The sequence below is a fragment of the Euprymna scolopes genome, chromosome 5 (genome assembly GCF_053919585.1).
Source record: "Euprymna scolopes isolate OS-2025 chromosome 5, ASM5391958v1, whole genome shotgun sequence".
Lineage (NCBI taxonomy): Eukaryota > Metazoa > Mollusca > Cephalopoda > Sepiida > Sepiolidae > Euprymna > Euprymna scolopes.
The window spans coordinates 81,014,431-81,038,022 of NC_136486.1; the positions used below are offsets into that span (position 1 = coordinate 81,014,431).

At 36.3% G+C, this 23,592-nt stretch overlaps 1 protein-coding gene across 4 annotated transcripts in view; it reads left to right on the forward strand.

Moving 5' to 3' along the window:
- LOC145276885 (CCR4-NOT transcription complex subunit 11-like) overlaps nucleotides 1-5,228 on the forward strand; it is a 100,123-nt gene extending 94,895 nt beyond the window's left edge. For all 4 annotated transcript variants that reach the window (XM_080128312.1, XM_080128314.1, XM_080128313.1 and 1 more), the window contains 3 exons: nucleotides 3,519-3,588; nucleotides 4,152-4,307; nucleotides 4,982-5,228. In XM_080128312.1, coding sequence (XP_079984438.1) covers nucleotides 3,519-3,588; nucleotides 4,152-4,307; nucleotides 4,982-5,113 — 358 coding nt within the window. In that variant the 3' untranslated portion in view covers nucleotides 5,114-5,228. The remainder of the gene's footprint in view (nucleotides 1-3,518; nucleotides 3,589-4,151; nucleotides 4,308-4,981) is intronic.
- The last annotated feature ends 18,364 nt before the right edge of the window (nucleotides 5,229-23,592 follow it).

A 23,592-nucleotide genomic window follows, 5' to 3' on the forward strand; every position in this document is an offset into this window, starting at 1 on the left:
TTTTATTTGTTATATATATATATATATTTTTTTTTTTTGGACCACTAAAAAACAATTCTACCTTAAGTACAAATAAGAAGTTATAAATAGCATGATAACAGAAACGCATGTACTTAGTACATTTTGTTGTTTTTTAACGCTTTTAGTACATTATATTAAAAGCATTAAAAATAACAGAATAGTATTGTTTGGAAATCAAATTTGAAAAACTTGAAAATAATTTTTTTAAATTGGCAAACTCAGAATAAAAATAAAAAACTGATTTTTCTGCTTTTAGTTTTTTTATTTTTAAGAATACAAACGAAACTCATTAATGCGCTGACTTTAGTCAGCTGAGCGCTGGCCAGAATTTGAATTTCTATAAAAGATAACATTTTAAAGAAATTTCCACACAATTATTAATTATCAAATATTTACATGAAAATAATTCTGAAACCATTATCTATATGAAAATGGATGATATATACCAATTTATCTTATCAATTTTGAAATATTCTTCGTCAACTTTGCTCGGTCATAACTTTGCTTCCTGTGGTCGTAAAAATATAAATCAAAGTTCAGTAGAGATGGACTTCTATGTTTATATAGCCTGTAAAATTTCAGCCATATCCAATCAAATTTAACCCTGTGCATGTATATCCAAAATGTAAACATTGAAAAAACAGTTTCCCTTTTTGCTGTTGTTATTTTTTTACCATTTTTTCATTTTTAACTTGGAGCATAAAACTATTGAACGCATAAAAGAAAAAAAAAAATTAACATCATTGGAAAGCTTATTTTATTCTCTTTTCATCACTATAATTCTTTTAAAAATTGATCAACAAATAAAAAGATATGACTTGTTGAAGCACATTAAGTATGTAATATTGCCAATATCCATGAAAATACAGCATACGCTTGTAATGCTAATCTAAGAAATTAGATGTTTTCTTTTTTAGGTCAACTTAATGGATAGGCCATAATTTTGGAAAAATTTGTGTAGTATCTTAATGGTATTATTGTACTGTCTAGATCTAGCAGTTGTAATGAATAATGCGTCATCTCTGTATTTTTTAATTCACTAGTGAGTTCTTTCAATAGGAACTATTTTAGAACAGAGTCAGAGCAAGAGGGAATGATTCTGTCTAAGATAATTTTTTTTGCTGATCCTATATCTGAACTGGAGGGATAAATTAGTGTAATAGAAGGGTTGTCTTGGAAGTTAGGTTTATGATATTCCAAGGAAAATTTTGGAGTGCCTGGTGTTATAATTTCTGTGAAATTATCGAGTCATTAATTTAAGTAAGTTTTTTTGCTTCCATGTTAATTTCATCTAATGTATTAGTTTGGACATATTTGTAAGATTTATTTAATTTCTTGTAGATAATTTTCTTATAGGTGGGGTAGTTTAATTTATAGTCATTTTTAGTCTAAAAAAATTAGAACTTGAGACACTATTGAACACTACCAAGCTCTTCAATCAGGATATCCAAATGGAGTTTGGTATGGAAAAGTGCACACTACTAATTATAAGAAAGGGAAAACTGGAGACGACAGAAGGCATGATGAGAGTGATAGGGGAGCAAGACACCTACAAATACTTGGGAGTTCTGGAAGCAGACACCATCAAAGTAACAGAAAGAGAAAATTGAAAAGGAATAACTCAGGAGAGCAAGAAAACCCTGGAAACTAAATTATATAGCAGAAAACTAATAAAAGGTATGAATACATGGGCAGTATCATTAGTATGATACTCTGGACCGTTTATAGGATGGACTAAAGAAGAACTGAAACAGCTCAATTAGAAGATCGGGAAACTCATGACTATGCACAATGCGCTACATCCAAAGGATGATGTTGACTGACTCTACGTGAAAAGGAAAGGTGGCAGGAGAGGACTGGTTTGTATAGAAGACTATGAATGATACAAAAAAAAGAATTAGAAAAATACATAATGCAAAACACTGAAAGGATAATCATGCCAGCAAGAGACACTGAAAAAGTCAACAAAACAGAGACATAGGAGAAGATGAGAAAAAAAAAATGGGAAGAGAAACAACTACACCGAAGATTCATAAGAATTACAAAAGATAAGAATAACGAAAACACTTGGACATGGATGCAAAAAAGACATGTCGACCGAGAAACTGAATCACTAATAACTGCAGCACAAGATAACTCAATAAAAACCAACCACATCAAAGAAAAGATCAACAAAACACAAAAAAACAGCAAATGCAAACTCTGTGGACAAAGAGACAAAACAATAAACCATATAGTAAGCGAATGCAACAAACTGACCCAGAGGAATATAGAAACAGGCACGACTAAGTGGGGAGGGCAATACACTGGAAATTATGCAAACAACTTTATCTCGAATGCACAGACAAATAGTACAAACATAAGCCGGCAACAGTACTTGAAAACAAGAATCACAAAATCCTATTGGACATGGACATACAAACAGCAAGAAGACTGGATGTCGTAATAATTAACAAGACAGAAAAGTCCTGTCAAATCGTAGACTTTGCTGTTCTAGCTGACCACAGGGTGAATATCAAAGAAAAGGAAAAACGGACCAAATACACAGAGTTAACCCGAGAGCTGAAAGGAATATGGATGATGAAGAAAATCAATATAGTACCTATAATAGTAAGAACACTAGGAATAATTCCGTAAAGCTTTGAAATAGAATGGGAGAAATTGGAATCAAAGGAATGACTGGAAAAATACAACGAATAACAATAATGAAAACAGCTGAAATATTAAGGAAAACCCTTTAATGTGGAGACTAATACACATGAGCAGGCCAGACAAACTACATCAGAGGAAAAACATGAAGAAGCGTTGCATGGAAGCAAGAACATTAAAGCTGCACATCTATAAGTTTTCTATCCCCTCCCCCCCCTTCCATTAATAATGTATACAAAATCTGCATAAATGAAAATATCATATTTAAGCATATTTTACAATCGTGCAACACCGGGCGTTCCCTGCTAGCATAGTATACTATAATGCACAATTATACTATTTCAGACTAATGTACTATCTTTTAATGCTTAATTCCAATCGAGGTGTAGTGTAGTATTTGTTCTGCTATATCATGTTCCTATTTTTTGTAATCATGATATCTTCCGCTCAGGGATTGCTTTCTTTTTTTAAAGGAGTGTACTATATGTTATGTTGTGATGATACCATCTTCCCAGGCATATCCTCCTCCTTTATTTTTGGTGAAGGATAGTATAGCATCTGCTCTGTTGTCATGAGACCATCTTCACAGATATTACCTCCTCCTTTGAAGGGAGGTAGTATATGTTTATTCATAATGATACAATCCTCCCAGGTACTACCTCCTTTTTTGGAGGAGAGGTTGTATACTATATGTTCATTCATCGTATACATGACAAAAATATGATTCCTAATGTTATTTGATGACCAAAACAACTCAAACGTTTTAATTAAATATTTCTTATATTTCCAATGTACCTTTGTAATTGTACTTTTTTCAAAAATAAGCTAATATTTATTTTATACTCTAGGTATTTTTCTGTTCTTGTGAATATGGAAATGTCATTACATAGCATGGAAGTTGTTAACAGATTAACAACTGTAAGTATTATTTGATTCTTTCATTTTTCAGGCTATACAAATTATTGTGTAATTTTTTAAATTTTTTAAGCTACACAAATTATTCTTTCATTCATTCATTTTTCAAGCTATACAAATTCTATCAATTACAAGAACCTACATAAACAGTTTAATTTAATTTATATTTTTATAATAAAAATAATCAAAACACTAAACTTTTCTGTAACATTAAATTGTATTGAGGTATTGTACAGTTTTATCAATAAGAAAACCATTAAAAAAAGCCTTGCAGATCACATTATAAATTATTGTCAGAGCAGCTATAATTGGAATGATTTACATTTCCTTATGAAGTAAGACATTAAGCAGTTCAAATAATCCAGAATTGAATATTAAAAAGCAGCTGAACCACCATTTAAAAAACAAACTTTTACTCATTAAATCTTGATATTTTTTTGATTAATCTGGTATCAAATGAAATGAAGACTCATCAAAATAAATATTTAAAATATGAATTTATTACTTTTGTAAACATGATAAATTTTTATTTCCCAAATATTGACTTTTTTTGTTTTTTACCACAGGCTGTCGAACTTCCATCTGAATTCATCCATCTTTACATTTCAAATTGCATAACAACTTGTGAGAATATAACAGATCGATACATGCAAAATCGTTTAGTACGTTTGGTCTGTGTATTTTTACAATCCCTGATACGGAATAAAATCATTGATGTGAAGGTAAAAGGCTTACTTTTTGTAAGATTTCCATCTTATCTCATTATTAGACTATGTTTTCATATCTTCTATATTTTGTACATGTCTCTTTTTTTTCAGAGACATTAGACGATCAGATAAACTAGTGAAAATAATCCAAAAACACAATAAATTCAGATATTTCATGCATAATAGACATTTATAATGTCTTTGGATTATACTACTGCTGCTACTACTACTACTAATGATACTACTACTACTACTACTACTACTAATAATAATAATAATAAATGGTGACACCAGCATTAATTTTGTGCCATAGAAAATGGTTGTGAAGTGTCTCAAACAATAAAAGATCACCACTCAGACCTTCACTGGGAAGGCATAGAGAGTAATGGAATTCTGAAGAGGCTTATTGTCACTCAAATTCCAGGTAAACCTAATGGCCATTATAAGTGAGAATTCAATGGTAAGCAGTTGTTCCAAAAATGCAAAGTTAGTTGGAATGATGAAAGAAGAGACTTGTTGTCACTCAAACTCCTGTTTTTGCCAATGAAGGATCACTTTTTGATGCTAATGAGTAAGAAATAATGATAATCTTCATTTTGAAATTGACTGTGAATCATAATTAAACAAAAATATGAAGCAAAATTATTTTTCAGATTCTAAAATTTCTATGAATTTATTTTTATTTTCAGGATATTTTAATTGAAGTTCAAGCATTCTGCATAAATTTCAGTCGCATTCGTGAGGCTGCTGCTTTATTTCGCTTATTAAAAACATCTGATGGTAATGGGAGTGGAAATGAGCAACAACCAGGAACCAAATAAAGAACTCTTAATGGTACAAGTGATAATATTTGGTATCTCTCAAATACCATTCATACACCTGTCAAACAGAAAATGTACATTGTCAGAAATAAAGAAAAGTTTTTTTGTAAGCTAATGAGAATATCTTCCTTTCTTTTTGTAAAAAACATTTTAAAATTGCTAAGATTTAACAGAAAAGACTAAAACTCATAAAAATGTTAATTAACTATTGAGAAAAGATTTTCTATCAAAATTTGGACCTGAGTTTCTTAAGATGCTGTTGAGAATTGAACGTGTTGTAGATGAAATGAAATTAACTTCTGCTTCAAATCTTTTTGAGTGTCACATAAATTATCATTATGAGAACTACACCATTTTCTATAGCAGTGATGACAATGCTCCACTATAGAAAAGATTATCTTATCTTTTTACAAACAACTTTCTTATTCAGCATTGTAGAGAAAAATCTTTAAGAAAAAATATAATTGTAAACATTAAAGGTCTGTAGTACTTGGTGAACAGTAGTCTGAGATGTCGGAAATTTTTCTGTCTCTATGTCTATCCTTGTGGCCATGTCACTAGTAAGGGTGCTGGAGGTAAACGTTTTGTCTGGGCTGACGTTATCTGCTTAATAGTCAGGGACCCGAACCTTGGATTAACCACTAAGGAGGCTGTCCTATCAGCAGGTGCAAAGTACTGGGGCTGCTGTATTGCCATTTGGTGAATGGATTCTGGACCATGCAGTAGTCGCTGGTGGGGCCTCTCAATGCCATACTAGTGGGTAATTGTTATGGCTTTACCTTGTCATGTGCTACAAAAAAAAAAAATTTCCTGTCTTTTTCTCTCTTACTTTCCCTCTCTATCCTGCTCTAACCAAGTATGCCGACCTATTCCACAAATCCCAAAACCTCAACATGAAATATCTCCAGAAAAAAAACTCGAATAAACCTAGAACCCCATCTTCCAACGTAGACCCCTACTACCAGGTCTCCTTCTCCAACATCAACGGTCTACATTCCAACCTTCCAGAGGTTGAAACCCAATTACAGGAGACAAAACCGGACATATTCTTTCGAAGCGAAACTGGAATAGGACCGACCACTTCCCTAGATGAGTTCATAATTAACGGATACTCTAACTTAACAGCTAAATCTGATCCCCAAGATCGCCATGGGCATGGAATATGTCCCCACATTAAAAATGGCTTCCCGTGTGGCAGGGATATCTCTAGAGAAGATCCTAATTCACCCTATATGTGCTTCCGGGTTGCACTTGCTTACACTACTGCATTTATATTTGCCCTCTATCGACCCCATAACAGCGGAGTTACTATCTATCTTTAAGAGTATTCAAATAAGACAGACGATGAGGGGAGGTTTTGTCATGATTTTGCCATTGCTTATGACCTCATTCAGATTGTTCGCGAACCCACCCGTGTGCCCGATACTACTGGTCAATATGCAAGCCTCCTAGACCTTTTTCTGTCAATTTCCCCTGAGCTATGTTCATGTTCCGTTCATTCTCCTCTAGGATCCTCTGACCACTCCGTCATATCAATTAAGATAAAAATGAAATGTAATATGTCCCCAGACGTACCCCTCCACCGTACTGTATACCGATACTCTATGACTGACTGGGATAGTTTCCGTACATTCATATCTGATTTATCTCTGCATTCCATGTTTAAAAAGGATGTGTCCGCTGTAGTATCAGATCTGACCGAATGGTTAATTGTTGGCATAGACCGATTCATACCATAAAATTCCAACAAAAACCTAACAGCCAGCCATGGTTCTCCCCAGAATGTGCTGCTGCTATCGCGCACAGAAATCACTTTTTCCATAACTACCAACGTAATAGATGCACTGAGACTAAAGCTGCTTTCAGGAATGCCAGCAACCACTGTAAAAGAGTAATAAAAAATGCAAGAGAGCTATGCGCCCAGTCTGTTAAATCCAAAGTAGCTGATCAGCGGCTTGGTTCCCACCAGTTTTAGCAAATAACAAATAGGATCCTGAACAGAAGTGTGCATTCTATCCCAACCATTATTAATGGACCAGAGGTCAGCTCGTCAGCATTAGACAAGGCCAGACTATTTGCAAAGAACTTTGCAGCTAATTCTACCCTATGTGACGAAGGCCATCAACTCCCCATATTTCCTCCTATAACACAGAACACGCTAGGTAGCATACAAATATCTGTGCATGAGGTCGCCAAGCTAATCAAGAACCTTGATTCCAGTAAAGCAACTGGCCCTGACGGCATCCCAATTATAGTGTTAAAAAAGCTTCAACCAGAACTTGCTCCCATACTTACGAAACTGTTTAAGCGTTGCCTTAAGGAGAAGTGCTTTCCGACTCCCTGGAAAACCTCACCAGTATGCCCTGTATTTAAGAATTCAGGTGATAAGTCATCTCTCTCTCAGTACAGACCAATAAGTCCCTGTGTGTTATGAGTAAGTTGCTGGAATCCATATTAAATAGAGAAATAGTCAACCACCTCAGCAGAAATAACCTTCTTAGTGACACACAATATGGTTTCCGTTCTGCAAGATCTACCGCAGATGTGCTGACGGTTATATCTCACAGAATTAGTCAATCTCTTGACAAAGGCTTCCTTTCTAGGGCAATTGCTCTTGACATATCAAAGGCCTTCGACAAGGTATGGCATAAGGGCCTACTTCACAAGATTTCCAGCTACAGTATAACTGGAAATGTTTTCTCTATCATTGAATCATTTCTCTTCAATAGGCTCATAAGAGTAGTGGTCGATGGACAAAAATCAGAGGCCTGGAGTATTAATGCTGGAGTCCCTCAAGGGTCAATCTTGGGCCCACTCCCTAAACACATACTTAAATCATTCGTTGACATCTATGCTGATGACATGACCATTTACGGCAACACATCAAAGGCTGTAAATGACAAAGTTCTCTCTGATTCTCTCTCCTCTGATCTCGAGCGCGTGGTTCAGTGGGGGAAGACGTGGCTGGTTACTTTTAATGCATCTAAAACCAAACTTCTATCTTTACATCATCAACGCTCTGATCCCCATCTGGCATCAATTGAAATTGATGGCTCTCGTCTAGGAGAAGCCCCATGTTTTGACAAGCTTCTGGGTTTGTCCTTTACTCCTGATCTGAAGTGGAACACGTACATCAAGTCTGTTGCCAAAGTCATTGGAAAGATGGTGGGACTCTTCTACCGCTCCAGAAGATATCTCACTACTGATGCAATTCTCTATCTATATAAAAACCAAGTACATCCAAAGATGGAATACTGCTGCCATATCTGGGCAGGAGCTGCTAAAAACAGCTTATCCTGCCTTGAGAGAGTACAAAATAGACTTTGTGGCTTAGGGGGGATGCCCTTTTCTCTACCCTGCAACCTCTCTCCCACAGAAGAGACATTGCAAGCCTATCCTTGTTTTATCGTTATTTCCATGGCGGGTGCTTGTCTGGACTCCAATTTCTGGTCCCCCCTTTTCACGAAAAACACCTGTCTAGCTGAATCCACTGTGAAAAATTTCCCCCACTCTTTATCTGTGCCTAAATCAAAACATAGATTCCATGAACAAAGCTTCTTTCTTAGAGCTGCATGCCTGTGGAACTCTGTTCCGTCTGCCTGCTTCCCACCTGACTACAACTTGGATGTGTTCAAGTCCAACGTTAACAAATTTCTAATGAACCGCCCCCTTAAGTAAACACTTCATTAAATCTCCACACCAATGTACTGTACTTGCAATAACCCTTATCCCTGAGTGGCTTCCGGGCCTTGATAAGTGGTGACCACCGTGTAAAAAAAAAAAAAAAAAAAAATCAGATCTTTTAGTTCTTTATAAGGTTGACAAACATATACAACATGTCTTTTGCTATTTTATGTGTTTTATATAGTATGAAAAACTCAACATGTTCTTTTTTCACTATCTATATGTATAAAATAATAGCGTTCATGTGTGTGTATGTGTGTACACAACTCTCCTACAGGCCACACCACTGGACTGATCATGACCAAAGCTGGTATGATGGTCTCTAATCTAGGGATGGTGCCCACCATTTTTCAAGGTCAAATGTTAAGGGCAGGACTTCACAGGTACCTGAGCGTACAACAAAGTCCCACACAAAAACGATTTTGTATATAAATACACTTTTAGTTTTCATGTAGATTTTCTTACCTTTCTATAGGGAACACACACATGATATTTATATAGAGAGATTATTATTGATAGACACTAAATTTTCAGAATATAAAAATTTTTTTCATTCTGGGGATTCAGTTTTTTATAGAAATGGTCCCTTGATGTTTTTTACCAGTCATAGCCAATAATATATTTTCAGAATTTCATTTTATGTTAAGCTTCCATTGCAAGCATTTCCCTAAAAATTGAACAGTAAGTTTTTAAAAAGTGATTTTAGTGTTTAATCGATATAGTAACATGAAAATTTTTCGAGTCTAGTGATAGACAATTCTTGTTTGTTGAAGTAACAAAATATTTTCATATTTATTTTGATCTCATCATTGTTGGTGATAGTAGTATTAATAGTAGTTGTCTGTTGTAGTGGATGCTCTACAGACTTTTTTTCTATGATAATAATATCTCTATATAAATAAAATGAAGTTATTGTTCCCCTCTGAGTTTGACCTTAATAGAATTAAAACTCAAGGCATTTCATAAAATGTAATGTGCACAAACTGCAGCACATGATCTATTACCCCTACACTTCCTCACTAACTGTACATTCCTATATTTTTTTTTTTTGGTGAGAGTTCACTGCCAAAACCTGTAAGAATCAATGGAAGTGGTAAAATCTTTTCTCTCTATTACGTTCATACTCCCCCCCCCCCCGCGACCATTTAACAGCAGGAGAATTTGGGAGGAAATACCGATTGGAGTTCGTAGTTGCTTAAAATAAATGGAATGGCATTTTATCGTCGGGTGAAACCCAACTTTCGATTACATTATATGGCTCACTGTTTGCATTTACAGAATATTTACTCCCATCATATATTAGCTAAACTGGGGGGGGGGGGCATCTATAAATATAAAAGCAAAAATGTGTGTGTGTGTTCGCTTCTTCTTGTGTATGTCCGCGAATGCTTTGGCTTGCAGGTCAGAATTCCTCGCATCTGTTCATTGTGCTTCATAGACCTTCATATAACGCCCTCATCAGTTCCTCTCCATCGTAGCACAGATGGTTAGGTGACTGGCTTTTTTTCCCTTTTATTTCCACCTTCGCATCAAGGCTTCGGGGTTCAATCTGACCTTCCGACCAAAACTTTTTTTTTCTTTTACACCTCTTTTTAACACACACATCTCCAAACACCCGGGCAACGCTGGGTATCCCCCGCTACTTAATCTATGTAATATTCTGCTTGTTCCTTTCTTAGTTAGTCCATATGTTATTCTTTTGAAAAAGGCCAAATACAATTTTTAAAGGTTAAACTGCTTCAAAAAAGGCCAAATTCACAAAATCTGGCTTTAAAAAGGCCAGTCTGGTAACCATGGACAAGAATATAAGCGTGACCTTCATTTGATGTTCAAAAGCCTCACTTTTGAATATCATTATAATAATATATTGTTGTTATGGTATGAGAAAGGAACTTGTAATTTCAATGTGCAGCAGTTTTTTGGGCAAGACAGAAGCCATTGAAGCATTACATAAAAAAGGGAACATTCAAAAGGAGCAGCAATTCTTAAAACTGTGCTGGCCAAAGGTGCATCTACATTGATGATGTGCTGGTAAATGAGACCGTGGTTTTTGCAAAAAAAGTGAGAAATCATGTAAAAACGTACAGACTGATGGCTAAACCGTCCGAATCATTGGAAAACAGAACAGCTTGGGGATTGAGATTATAGCAGTATAAGGCAGGAAAGTTGATGTTTGCACGAGGAAACGAGATCCCTGAAGATAAGGAAGACCTAACCAAAAGAGAGCTTTTTTTTCAATATGCAGAAGGTTGGTCATTACCTTATAGCCGGATGATTGTGAACAGCATGCAGTTTTATTAAGAGGCAGATGGGTATGGATCAATGGGAGGATGCGATTTACCGAGGAGTGCTGCTCATGATACAAGAAGTCATTGCAGAAGTGAAAAACATGGACCCGATGAAGGGAGAATGACATCTAAAAAGGAGCTGTGGATGGGTGATATGGAGTGACGCTAACAACCTGGCATTAGAGGTATTATTAGAACTAGGAGGTCCAACTGCTGAAGATGCTGCTTGGTTACGCAAAAAAGACAATAGTGCTCATATCAATGTTGCAGAGCTCAATGCTATGATGAAGGGCATCAATCTGGCTTTAAAATGGGGGTTACAAGTGGTGGATGTTAGAACAGACTCATAGAACAGTAGCATCATGGATTAGATCGGAGGTGTCTGGAAATAAGACAAAAGGGGCAGCAGAAATGCTTATAAAGCATCGACTTGATGACTTGGAGACCTAATGCGAGAATTTGGACTCAAGGTAACTGTTACCTTGGTTCCAAGACGGAAGTATAAAGCAGATTGACCAGAATGAAGAACGCTGTGGCTCCAATGTGCTGTACAGCAGAACACCTAAATGACCTTCGTGAAATGCATCACTTTAAAAAAGAATGAACTTTAAAAAAGAATGAACTTTAAAAATGAGTGGAAAAGGGGAATCCGCATATCACAATGGAAGATGTCCCGGAGGTGGTGGAGAAATGTAGGGAATGTCAATCCATTAACCCTGTGCCAGCTAAACACAAAAAAGGGGAATTACATGTGGCAGAAAATTGGAGACAACTGGCCATTGATATCACTCACTATCGACATGAATCATATCTGGCTATGATTGTCTGTGGGCCTGGGCAGTCAGCAATACAGTGAAGAATGAGAATGGAAATGGCAGAAGTTAAGAAAATTGTTGAGGAGGTGTTTATGGAAAAGCGACTGGTAGAAGAAGTGCTAGTTGATAATGGTATGTTTTTTTACTCAGAAATTTTTAGAGAGCTATGTGCAAAGTAAAACATTAGACAATATTTCTGAGCCGCGTACCGCCCAAGTAGCAATGGGATTATAGAGACACACCATCGTACTATAAAAGTTGTGGCAGCAAGAAGACAAATTTCACCCCAAGAGGCGATATTTTGGTATAATATGGTGCCGAATGGAGACATCCATTGGCTGTAACAGAAAAAGTGGAACAGCCAAAAGCAGAAATTGTAGTTGGTGAAGAAGTGTGAGTGAAGCCACTCAATCCTCGTTGTACAACATAATGGGGAAGAGGTACTATAACTGATGTACTCTCCAAGAACATGGTGGCAGTAGACGGAATGCCACATCACTTTGAAAAAAAAAACATGATGGCTTCAGTAACTGTTGTCAATCAGGTATGATTCTAGTCAAAACTGACAGTTGTTTATAATATTCAACCGAGTCAAAACGATCTGAGACACCATATTCGAAAAGTCAAACACAAAAAGGCCTACAAAAACCAAACAATATTCAAACGTTATTTATGAATGTCTCTCTTTTTCTGTCTTTCACCCTCTTTCGCTCTCTCAATGAAGAAGGAGAAGAAAATTGAATTATTGTTTTTAAACAGTCGAGGCGTTGGACTCCGTCGAAAGCAGACATATAGCAGTTTAGTCTGGTTGCAAGTGACTACGGACGTGGGCCAACAACTAAGCTCAATATGTTCCTCCAGTGTTAAATAAAATAATTATATTTTTATAAGCATTTTTATACAAGCGGCCTATCTGCAGCAACAGCATTCATTTCAGGAAAGCAGTTCCTGCCATTTACTGCCAACAATGGAAACGCTGCCCGTAAGGATGCAAAGAAGACTCAAGAAACGACCCATGCCAGCCGTTATATCTGACGCCATCTTGACCCGTTGATGTTTCTATTATTCATGTGCCTATCGTTTGATATCGTTTATTCTCCTGGGGAGCTGATTGGCATTCCCAGGACCTTTCTCAACCAAGCAACTCTTCCACGGCAAACAATCGAATAACAAAAAAGAAAGAAAAATAAATGAATATGTGACAACAATAAAAAGAGAAGAAAAACGAATTTGTGTGCAACAAAATATAAAGGTGGCATTCATTTAAAAAGTAAAGCCTCCTATTTTTTTACTCAAAACATTGAAGAGATACGAAGATGGGAGTAGTACCATTAAAACGAGCAACTATTTATGCTCTAGAATTTATTTTCTACATAGTTACCACCAGTCTCAATGCACTTTTGTCCGGAATTCAATGACGTATCTCTGCATGTCCATGATAAGTGTTGCTTTTTTAGAGTCTCATACCATCAATATCTGCAACAGAGAGATGAAACTTTCAGGTTATGAATGCATAATTCAGTTATCATAACAATGCAATTTGCAATCCCCTCTGATCCATTTGGGTGGAATACAAAAATATGAAACATTACTTACTCATCAAGTAAAACAAAAACTTTTTATACAGACGGATCAGCTGCTGCTGATGATGAAAATATTTTGAATAGATTTGATTGATAAAGTTATCTGTGTGTGTAGAGTATAGACAGAACGATGAAGTATGCCGAAAGATAAAACTGTGTTAATTTCTATGACGTTAAATTTGAACTCAACCTCAGATCAAAAGTCTCAAACTCAAATCCAACTCCAACTGTTCTCTTCTTCTCTGCACTTTCCACACTGACGCCCAAAATAAAGAAGACGACTCTTTTATAGATAGACCCAACGACATCTCATTTGCATGCCCCCTCCCACCTCTCGTCACATCACGTGATTTTTAGTCCATAAATACCAGGGGGCAGCCATTTTTATTTTCTCTTTTTTTCTTTCCTAACATGAGCCGCACGATGCATGAGGTAAGGTTCTTTACTTTTAACCACATTCTACTACAGGAATCAAGTTGTTCAAAGATCAGACATCCAATTTTGTTAGGAGCGCCGAGTTGTAAATGATTTCAAAAAATCAAAAATTAAAAATGTACCTGTAAATGCCAAATCTAATCTCATAAAATTCAAAAAAATTAGTTTGCATTAAATCATAGTTTTGTAACAAATTGTTGCTTTTTTTCTTTTGTATTTAAGTTTCAACAAGGAGATTCTCAACACAGGCCGGTATAGTGTATGTTTTATTCTATGACTGTAGGCAAGTAAGTTTTTAGTATTCTGTCATTTGTAGTCAATATTAACATGGCTGGATATCAAATAGCCATTGTATTGAATATTTTTAGAAATAATGTTTTACTTTTAATCATCGGAATTCTGCTATTTAACAATATTTCAGTAAGTATAAATGTTAATTTGTATTATTCGGACTACTATTCTCATCTTGAGTGTTATTTTCACAATATTTCGGTCAATGTAACCTTTGACCTTCTTCAAATTGATCTTGTCAAACTTGGGAATCTTTCTGCTAAACTCAGGAATCTGCATTGAATGCTCTCATTCTGTTAATTATGACTAAATAATTCGCAGTTATATTCTTAGTATCATGTACAATGAATCTTCAATCTCCAGAAAAGTGTCACTAAATTTTACCAAGTATTTTTTCCATTCCACAACGGACTTAGTTGAACATACATACAATGATTTAACTGATGATTTGATTTTAAAGAAATAAATTAATAATTGTAAGTTGTTTTGTTTGGGGATGATTGGCTTTCTTCAGGATGAAGAAAGTCACTTTATGTCTGAACTCATCTGATTAAAATTGAAAAGGGTAATTATTTTTCATGAAAAACACTAAACGCCTCCACTAAAATATTTGAAGGAAACACTAGAATGTAAAAAGGGTTGTGAGGTCGTTGGCTTTTGTCACAAACAGAATGTGGTATTCTGGAGTTCCATTTCATTTCTGGAGCAAAATGAGAACAGGATAGGAAGGATGTCGTATCGGCAGGAAATCTACTTGGGAACTGATTTGTATCTTCCTGCCAACAAGGTGAAAAGAAATCAGTAGATTTTGAGTGAACATGCCAGTGGTACACTAACGCTTGTATATTGATTATGCCGGCCAATAGGTACCCCCAAATGCGCCAAAGAATTAATCTCCCCCCTGTAACTCGATGTAACTTTAATATAAGTTAATATTATCATCATAATTTTTGTACTATTTAAAAGAAACCTGAAATGAACTAGACTATTTAAAAAAAATTTTTTTCAACATACGGAAATAATGAAAATGCTAGACTAAAATCATGTTTACATTATCAATACCATCAAAAAAGCGTTTTTATGTATTCATAATTTCTCATGCATAAACATATGCATCTTTTTATTAAACATGCATACAAGAGCACTTTAAATATTAAATTTAAAATTAAAATTCAGCAAAAAATCAACTAATGGTTAGATTTTCATGAAATTTTCAATACTTATTCACTTTACAATTAATTTATATTTAAAATGCCATTTTCGTAAAATATATAAAGCGAAATATTTTTTTATGTGTCCATCCTCTCTCCATTTCATATGGAATTTAAACAAAATATATTAGAATTGAGCGAAAGTTCAAAATATTATGAAGATAAAAAAAAACATGTTTTAAATATTGAATTTTTTATGTATAAGCATCATATTCTTTTTTTTTTTTTTTTTTTTACTTATCTTGAATTTATAAATAGAAAATGGAAATAAATTTAATTTTATCATTTTTTTGAAAAAATATTCTGGTATTTCTCAATAATCTAATTTGTAAAGCTCACTATGTCTGTCTGTCTCCATTTTTTTTCAAAATGCATTTCTTCCTAGACGCAAGGTCGCAGAATGATAAGAGGAAGGTCAAATGATTGCATTTTTTATGAACCATTCTTTTATGGCTTGGTAACCGGTAAAAATAGCATTTAAAGGGTCAAAATTGAAAAGAAATGGAATTTGGCAGGTATAAGTTGACTTATTGTGCTTTTGTATTCATGTCCAAATATATGTTTACTAGCAAAGATATCCGTGCTTAGCACAGAACTTTGCTGTATGCTCCGGTACCCACGAAGTGGTTATCCGAGCGTACAGCAAAGTCCCTGCTTTAACCTTTGACCTTGACCTTGAAAAATGGTGTGCACTATATCTAGGTTGGAGTCCATCGTGTCAGATTTGGTCATGATCGCTTTGGTGGTGTGGGCTGTAGGAGAATATATATATATACATAGGCTATAACCTTAACATTTGACCTTTACCTTGAAAAATGATGTGCACCATCCATATGTGGGGGACCATCATCATACCAGGTTTTGTTATAATTGGTCCAGTGGTATGGGCTGTAGGAGAGTTGAACACACAGACATACACAAATGCTACTATTATATATATATATATATATATATATATATATATAGAAGATACATTAAAGTTGATTCATTTTTAACTAATTCTTATCTGTCTGATGATAGTTCAAATTGTAAAAACTAAATGTTTTTGGTTTCGATTCTAGCTGATGGCACTCATCATATTTTTTTCTTTTTGAAATCATTACTATATTAATATGCAATATACTAATCAATAGCTAATTGGCTCTATAATAATAAATACAGAATCTGCATAAATTAAAATATATTTAAGCATAGTTTATGACCGAGCAATGCCGGGCACCCTGCTAGTATATAATATAATCAGTTTAATTATTACAAAAAAAAAAAAACTTTCTCAAAAATAATTTTTAAAAGATTTAAATTCGATAATTTTGAAAAGGTCAATTTTAAACATAAAAATTAGAGTATGATTCTACAATTGTTTAAAAATATTTTAATATTATAATAACTATCGGCAATTTTAAAATAGCAAATTCAACACCAATTAAAAATATTTAATTGTAAATATCTTTGTTAATTATTGTTGGTAAAAATTGTTTTTAATGTTTTTAACAAGAAATTTACGGAAATTATAAAGTATCAAAATTTATATGCTAACTTGTGGTGTGTCTGGCTTTCATAGAGATCATCTTGGAGCATCTTTGTGTGGCCTACCATGCTTCCTAGACTTCATCATACAATTCGAATCAGCAGCCCTTCAGAAAGTATTGCACTGAGCAGAAAAGGCCATAATCTGATGGAGTACAGTCAGAACTGTAGGCTGGATGTGGTAGAACCTCATCGCCATTCAGCTCTTTAAACTTGTCTTTGATCTTCCTAGCAGTGTGTGGCTTGGAATTGTCCCACTGCATCAAAGCGCGCTTTTGGTTGATTAGAGCTGGGTACTTTTGCTTCAACTTTTCATAGACCCCTTCCAGTAAAGTTCAGCACTGATGGCATGACCATTCAAAATCAACTCAGAATGCACAATTCCTTCAAAATTCCACCAAATGCACAACATAACTTTTTCACTGAATCTTGTTTTGGAACTGACTGTGCCTCTTGCCCTTTCTGAACTCATCCCTTTTCTCAATTGTGCTGGACCAGATAGATCCATTTTTCATTTGATGTCAAGCTTGTCCAAATATAGAAACATGGATGACAAAGAGCTGAGTTACAATAAGTAATCTTCCTCTTTCTATAGGAAAGTTATCTAGAAAGGAGGGAGGACTAGGGAGAGGCATAGTGAGAGTTTAATTACATGTATAATTTCCCCTGTCAAGGAGGGTGTTCATTTTGTTTTCTTCTTAGGTTGGAGGGATAAGAACAGGAGTTTGAACAGCAAAATGGGAAAGGATGGATTGTTCATTCATTTTAGTATGCAGATTTTTACATAATGCATCCTGAATGCATAATTGTTGTTGGATGTTTTTCTTTCATAAACCCTTTCTTTAGTTCACTCTTTCTCTTGCGTCTTTGTGATATGGATTTTTCAGGTTGTATTTGGGACTGAGAGTAAGCATGAGCTGTGTGTGTGTGAGTTGATAGTGTCCTGGAAATGAGTGTTTTGACAAACGTTTTGCAAAGGAATCACCTGTTTCAGTGGTTTAGTTGTCTCTTGTCTCTATTTCATGACAATCATTCATTTTAGGACTGTTGCTTCTCTCCACTCTTTTATGTAAGGTTTGGATGACTCGAACATTGTCACCAACAGTCAAGCCTTTCAGCTCCTGTATTATGTTGTCTGAGCCTCCTTTCTTTTTTCTCCATGTTTCATCAGCTGAGTGTAGGTAGAGAGGGGCCAAGTTTTGATTTGACAGCACTGTTGACCTTGTCCTTTTACCAAAAAGTCTTTGCATGGGGTTGGTGCTTAGTTTTTTGGTCGGTGCATTGCATATGTTCAACAGCCCTAAGAATGGATCTTCTTCCGATGCTTTGCATTTGCGGAAGAGGCATTGGGGGTATTTTTATTGCTGCTTTGGCAACACCATTTGCTTGGCTGTTGCCCGATGAAATTGTTTCCTGTGTGAACAGCCATTTCCTTGCAAATTTTTTGAATGTGTATGACAAAAATTGAGGACCATTGTCGGAGGTCAGTATCTCTGGAATTCCATAGTGAAATGCACCTTCAAGCATTCAATCATTGCTTTTGATGTGGGTGTATCCAGTTTGCCAATTTCAAAGAAATTGCTATGTCTTTCCTCTGTGATCAGATGGCTGTTCCCTCCCTGTTGTGTTAGTTAAGTCCCTTGGACAAATCAGGAAGAGTTACTTCCCTTATGTATTTTTTACTGTCATGCCAACTTTTGTAAATAAAGCTTCTATTCTTTAGCTCTCATTTTTTTCTTATCCATTTCATCAATTTGTCAGCAGTACTTCTCCGCCATAATTGTTTTGCCCGGATTCAAGAAGTTGTGATGGATGAGACCAGCCGCAGACCACCAAACAGTCACCATAACCTTTTTTTTTGTGCAATTTCGGCTTCAAGAAGTGTTATAGAGCTTCTCCGGCATCCAACCACTGTGCTGAACATTGTTGGTTGTCGTAGAGGATCTACTTCTCATCACACGTCACAATCCGCTTGAGAAATGAGTCATTTTTGTTGTGCAGAAAGAGTGTAGAAGACATCTCAAAACAACAATGTTTTGGATTATCATTCAGTTCATGCACCAATTTATCCAACTTTTCTGACTTTCAGTAGTGATGTGTAAAGAATGAAATAAGAGAAAACAGGAACGCCTTTGATATCAACTTAAAATTAATACATGTGCTCTGACTATAATCGAGTTAATATGGCGGAACAGCTACTTCCGGCCAAGGGGGATAACTACAATATTTATTATAGCTAAGGAACCAAAGGTAATTTAAAGTATTAAGTTACAAAGTCCTTATATTTATTTGGGAATTGTCACATTCTGGATGACCTCTGCACCGACTCACTGGGATTTTGATCCCCAGCATCATCTTCTTGGGAGGTGTTGATTTCTTTAGGATCGGATAAAAGATTCTTTTCCTCCACATTAGTCATGTTTTTATCAGTAGGCAGCCCTTTAGAGGCCACAGGACTTACAGGATTGATTTCAGTGCAAAGGTGGTATAGCCGGAAATGTCTTCTCAGTTATTAAATCATTTCTTTCTGATAGGTTCATAAGAGTAGTAGTTCAAGGGCAAAAATCAGAAGCTCACAGTATAAATGCTGGTGTCCCTCAGGGGTCAATCCTGGGCCCAATTCTTTTCCTGATCTACATTAATGATCTTCCAAATCACATCCTTACATCATTTGTAGGCATTTATGCTGATGACACTACCATTTATAGTAGCACATATAAGACAGTAAACAATCAAGTTCTCTCTGATTCTCTCTCCTCTGATCTTGAGCATGTGGTACAATGGGGAAAGGAGTGGCTGGTTACTTTTAATGCATCTAAAACCAAGCTTCTCTCTTTACATCATCAACATTTTGATCCACATCTGTCATCAATTGAAATGAATGGCTCTCGTCTTGGGGAGGCCTCAAGTTTTAACAAGCTTCTGGGCTTGACTATTACTCCTGATCTTAAATGGAATACGTACATCAAATCTGTTGCCAAGGTCGCTGGAAAAATGGTGGGATCCTTCTATCGATCCAGTAGATATCTCACTGCTGATGCAATTCTCTATCTATATAAGAGCCAGGTACGTCCAAGGATGGAGTACTGTTGCCACATCTGGGCAGGAGCTGCTAGAAAGGACTTGTCCTGCCTTGATAGAATTCAAAATAGACTTCGTAGCCTCGAAGTAGAATACCTTTTTGCCTAGTTTTTCTTCAATAAGCTTCGCTGCACCCTTGTTGATGCCACTGTTGCTTGCTGTAGTATCAAATACCAAGCCTACAATGTTGTCTGTGAGACCCCATGCTTCTATCAGTTCTAATGTAGCATTACACTGTTGGATTCCTGTGGAACTTTCTATGAAGGGCACACCAAGCAGCTTCCCTTCTTCATACTGTGGAGTACCAGAGACGAGCACTGCAAGACTTTCCACTGGGTATCTTTCACCAAGAACATCCCGTAGAAGTTTTCCATCCCAGTGTAGTGTGCAGTAATCTGGCGGACTTTCCTTGAAGTTATTCATGCAACTTTGGCACAAGTTATGACGAGTGTTTATCTATTTCGTCTTGTAGTAGAGGCTGATATAACAAAGTCATCAAGATCTGCGCCTCCTGCCTTCAACACTGCAGACACCATGGCTGTAGTCTGGTTGTCAGAGAGTGACAACCGATCTGCAGTGCTGCAAATCTCTTCACTGGTCATAACTGAGTATGGAAAGTGTAAGGTTATTGTACTTGGTTTTGATGAACAGCTTAGTTTTGTCTCAGTGTATTCTGAACCCTCACTAGTACCAGAGCTTTGACTGTTCTCTGGGTCTTCATCACTTGAAATTTTCCCAACTTCTGCTGCTGCAGCAGTCACTGATGATAACATTCTTTCTTCTCGGAAGCTTTTCTCTCTAGACTTCTTCTCAAACACCTTATCATGACCTGACATGTGTGCCAGGCGAGTCGTCTGTTGGTCCAAGTAGAAATTGACGTCCTCTTCTTTGGTCTCCTTTGTGAGCAGCCTGTTGCTTCTTATCTCCTCCACAACATCCTTTGCTCCAATATCAAATAACTTGTCTAAGTCCTTCAGAAAGTTAGCTCGTTTCTCTTCCTCTGGTTTGTTATTTCTTCCCTTGTTTTTAACAATTTTCCTGTACTTTTCATGGTGGATCATGAAACGGTTGACTGCATTTGGTCTAGTTAGTGTTTTAATCCTTGCATTCCAGAATGGCAAAACGACATCCACTGTATCATGGGCTAAAGACCTATTGTCACTGTTGGGATTATCATTCCTCAAATGCAGGAAATACTGGAACACCTGGCGATTAGTAGGAAGTTGAGAGCCCCTGATGCTGGAGTTGGGTTGCCCAATGAGATACACATCACTGAATGACCTTGTGGCAGGAGTTGCCACCTTTCTTCTCTTTTCAGTTGGTTCATCCCGTTCACTTGTATCGCTGACCACTTTCCCACAGCGTAGTTGTCTTCCAGATGCCATGTTGTCAGCAGTTCACAAATCTTAACAAATCAGCTTTAACTTACAATCTGAAATGAAGAGATAAAACATACTTAGTGATAATAAATTATATACATGCATTAAGAGTAACATTTTTGAGATAAAGTTATGTATTATATGATCGCATCCTTTCCAAGCATAAAAAATATATATGTTTGTGCATTAAAATTAATTAAAATTAACACAGGTTTTCATGTGTTTACAAGCATATGCAAGAAAATTTTATTAGCTTTCATTTGGTACCACTTTCAATGCTATAGCATCAACCTCTGGAAAGCTACAATGAAAATAAGGACATAATATCCCAAATTTTGCAGCGTTTTTGAAAAACGTCAACAATAAAATTACATGGCTCTTGAGGCAAGCATAGCCAAGGTCCAAGATCACAATAACTGGTATATTTAGCTAATTTAGACCTTGGAGAATGGGAATAATATCAGTTTCCATATGTTTGAAGAAAAAGGTCAATTTTGAAGAGGTCTACAGTAGTGGCTATGTTAAGGTTATTTTTGTAGCTTACTGAATGTTTCTCCGCTTGTTTCAGGGATCTGGTCATAGGTCTCTTGTAGTGTTAGGAACAGTTTTTTTAGCACGTGTTAATGAATAGATGAGGAGAAGATGCCACTAATAAAAGCGTCTCGAATATATTGTTTCTTGTTCTCTTTTGTAGTTACGACTTGGAATTCACACAATTTAGTGAGTACTTCTAATTGTTGCATAAATGCATTGATAATTTGTGTCGGTTGTTGTTTATTCGTAAGTAACCGGTGTCTATCGTATACAACATTTGCTGACTTAATGTGTAAAGTGGACTAAAGTCTAATGAGTCAAAGACTAGCGCTGAATTTATAACACTGCATGACGACTGGTGTTCCACTTTTTTCCAACCCATCTCATCAGTGTTCCTATTCTCTACATGTCTCCTCTCCACCTTATAACCACTTGTTGAGGCAGTTCTGTATAGTTTTGAACTGGTCTTCACATTTGTGGAGACAACGGTCTTGGTGGTTGTGTTACTCTCATGCTGCATCGTGGCATCAGATTCATTGGTTTGTGCCTGATCAGGTCTTGGTTATCCACCTCCATATTTGCATCAGATGTGTCATCTGCATCAGTATGTCATAATCCGTCTTTTCCATGTCCATTTTCTCGTATATGTCACACGGGAATATGCAAGTCCTCCATGCTTGGCCTTTGAGAAGGTGATTGAAGAGGTGGTTGTATGAGTGAATAATCTGGCATATTCATGATAGGTTGGATCTTCAGAAGAAAACGACGATTGTGTAGTGTTATCCTGCTGCTTCCATCCAACCATATCCGGTATTGTCTATTACCCATGGTCTCAACAACTCTCCCCGTTTTTGCCCATCATCATAGATGATTCTGCACCTGAACAAATTTGCCGATCTGAAGCTGTTGTGCATGTTGTATTGTTCTTTGCCATCGCCCTTTCTTTTAATTCTGTGTTTCTTGCAAAGTATTGGGAGGTGATCCATTATTGTTCAACCATATAAAGTTTTGGCTAGTGATAATCCGATGTTTTGGCGGGACGTGTTCCTATGAGTCATTATTGCCTGTGCTGCCTGATCATGACATAGGTGGCCGCAGCCATCAATGCAGACATTTTTTACGGCCAGTTCAGCTCGGCCATTACTTTGGGGATAATGTGAGGATGATACATGTCTCTTTACGACCCAGTCTCCTAGGAATGATTTATACTCCAATGAGTTGAATGGTGGCCCTCCATCGGATGATATCTCCTCCAATGCATCGTATGTGCAATCCCTCAATGCATCGCATACTGCTGCAGCTTTCCCTGATGGTAGCGGGACAACTTCAATCCAGCCGGTTTATTCATCTACATATACCATGTAACTCTTCCCATTCATATCCAGTAGGTCTGTGACAGTCTTTTGGAATGGCAATTCTGGGTTTGAGGGTGGCATGGATGGCTCTCTCAAGTGGGACGGAGCAATTGAATTGTATTTTCAACATTGTGCCCTTGTTTGTCGGATACTAGCGTCTAGACTGGGCCAAAATAATCTTTGTTTAGCGTTAGCTAACATTCCATTCACTGCTTGATGGATGGAGTGCAGTGCCTCAAGTACCTCAGCTCTAAGCTGCTTTGGTATTAGAATTTTATCCCCTGTTATAGATACCC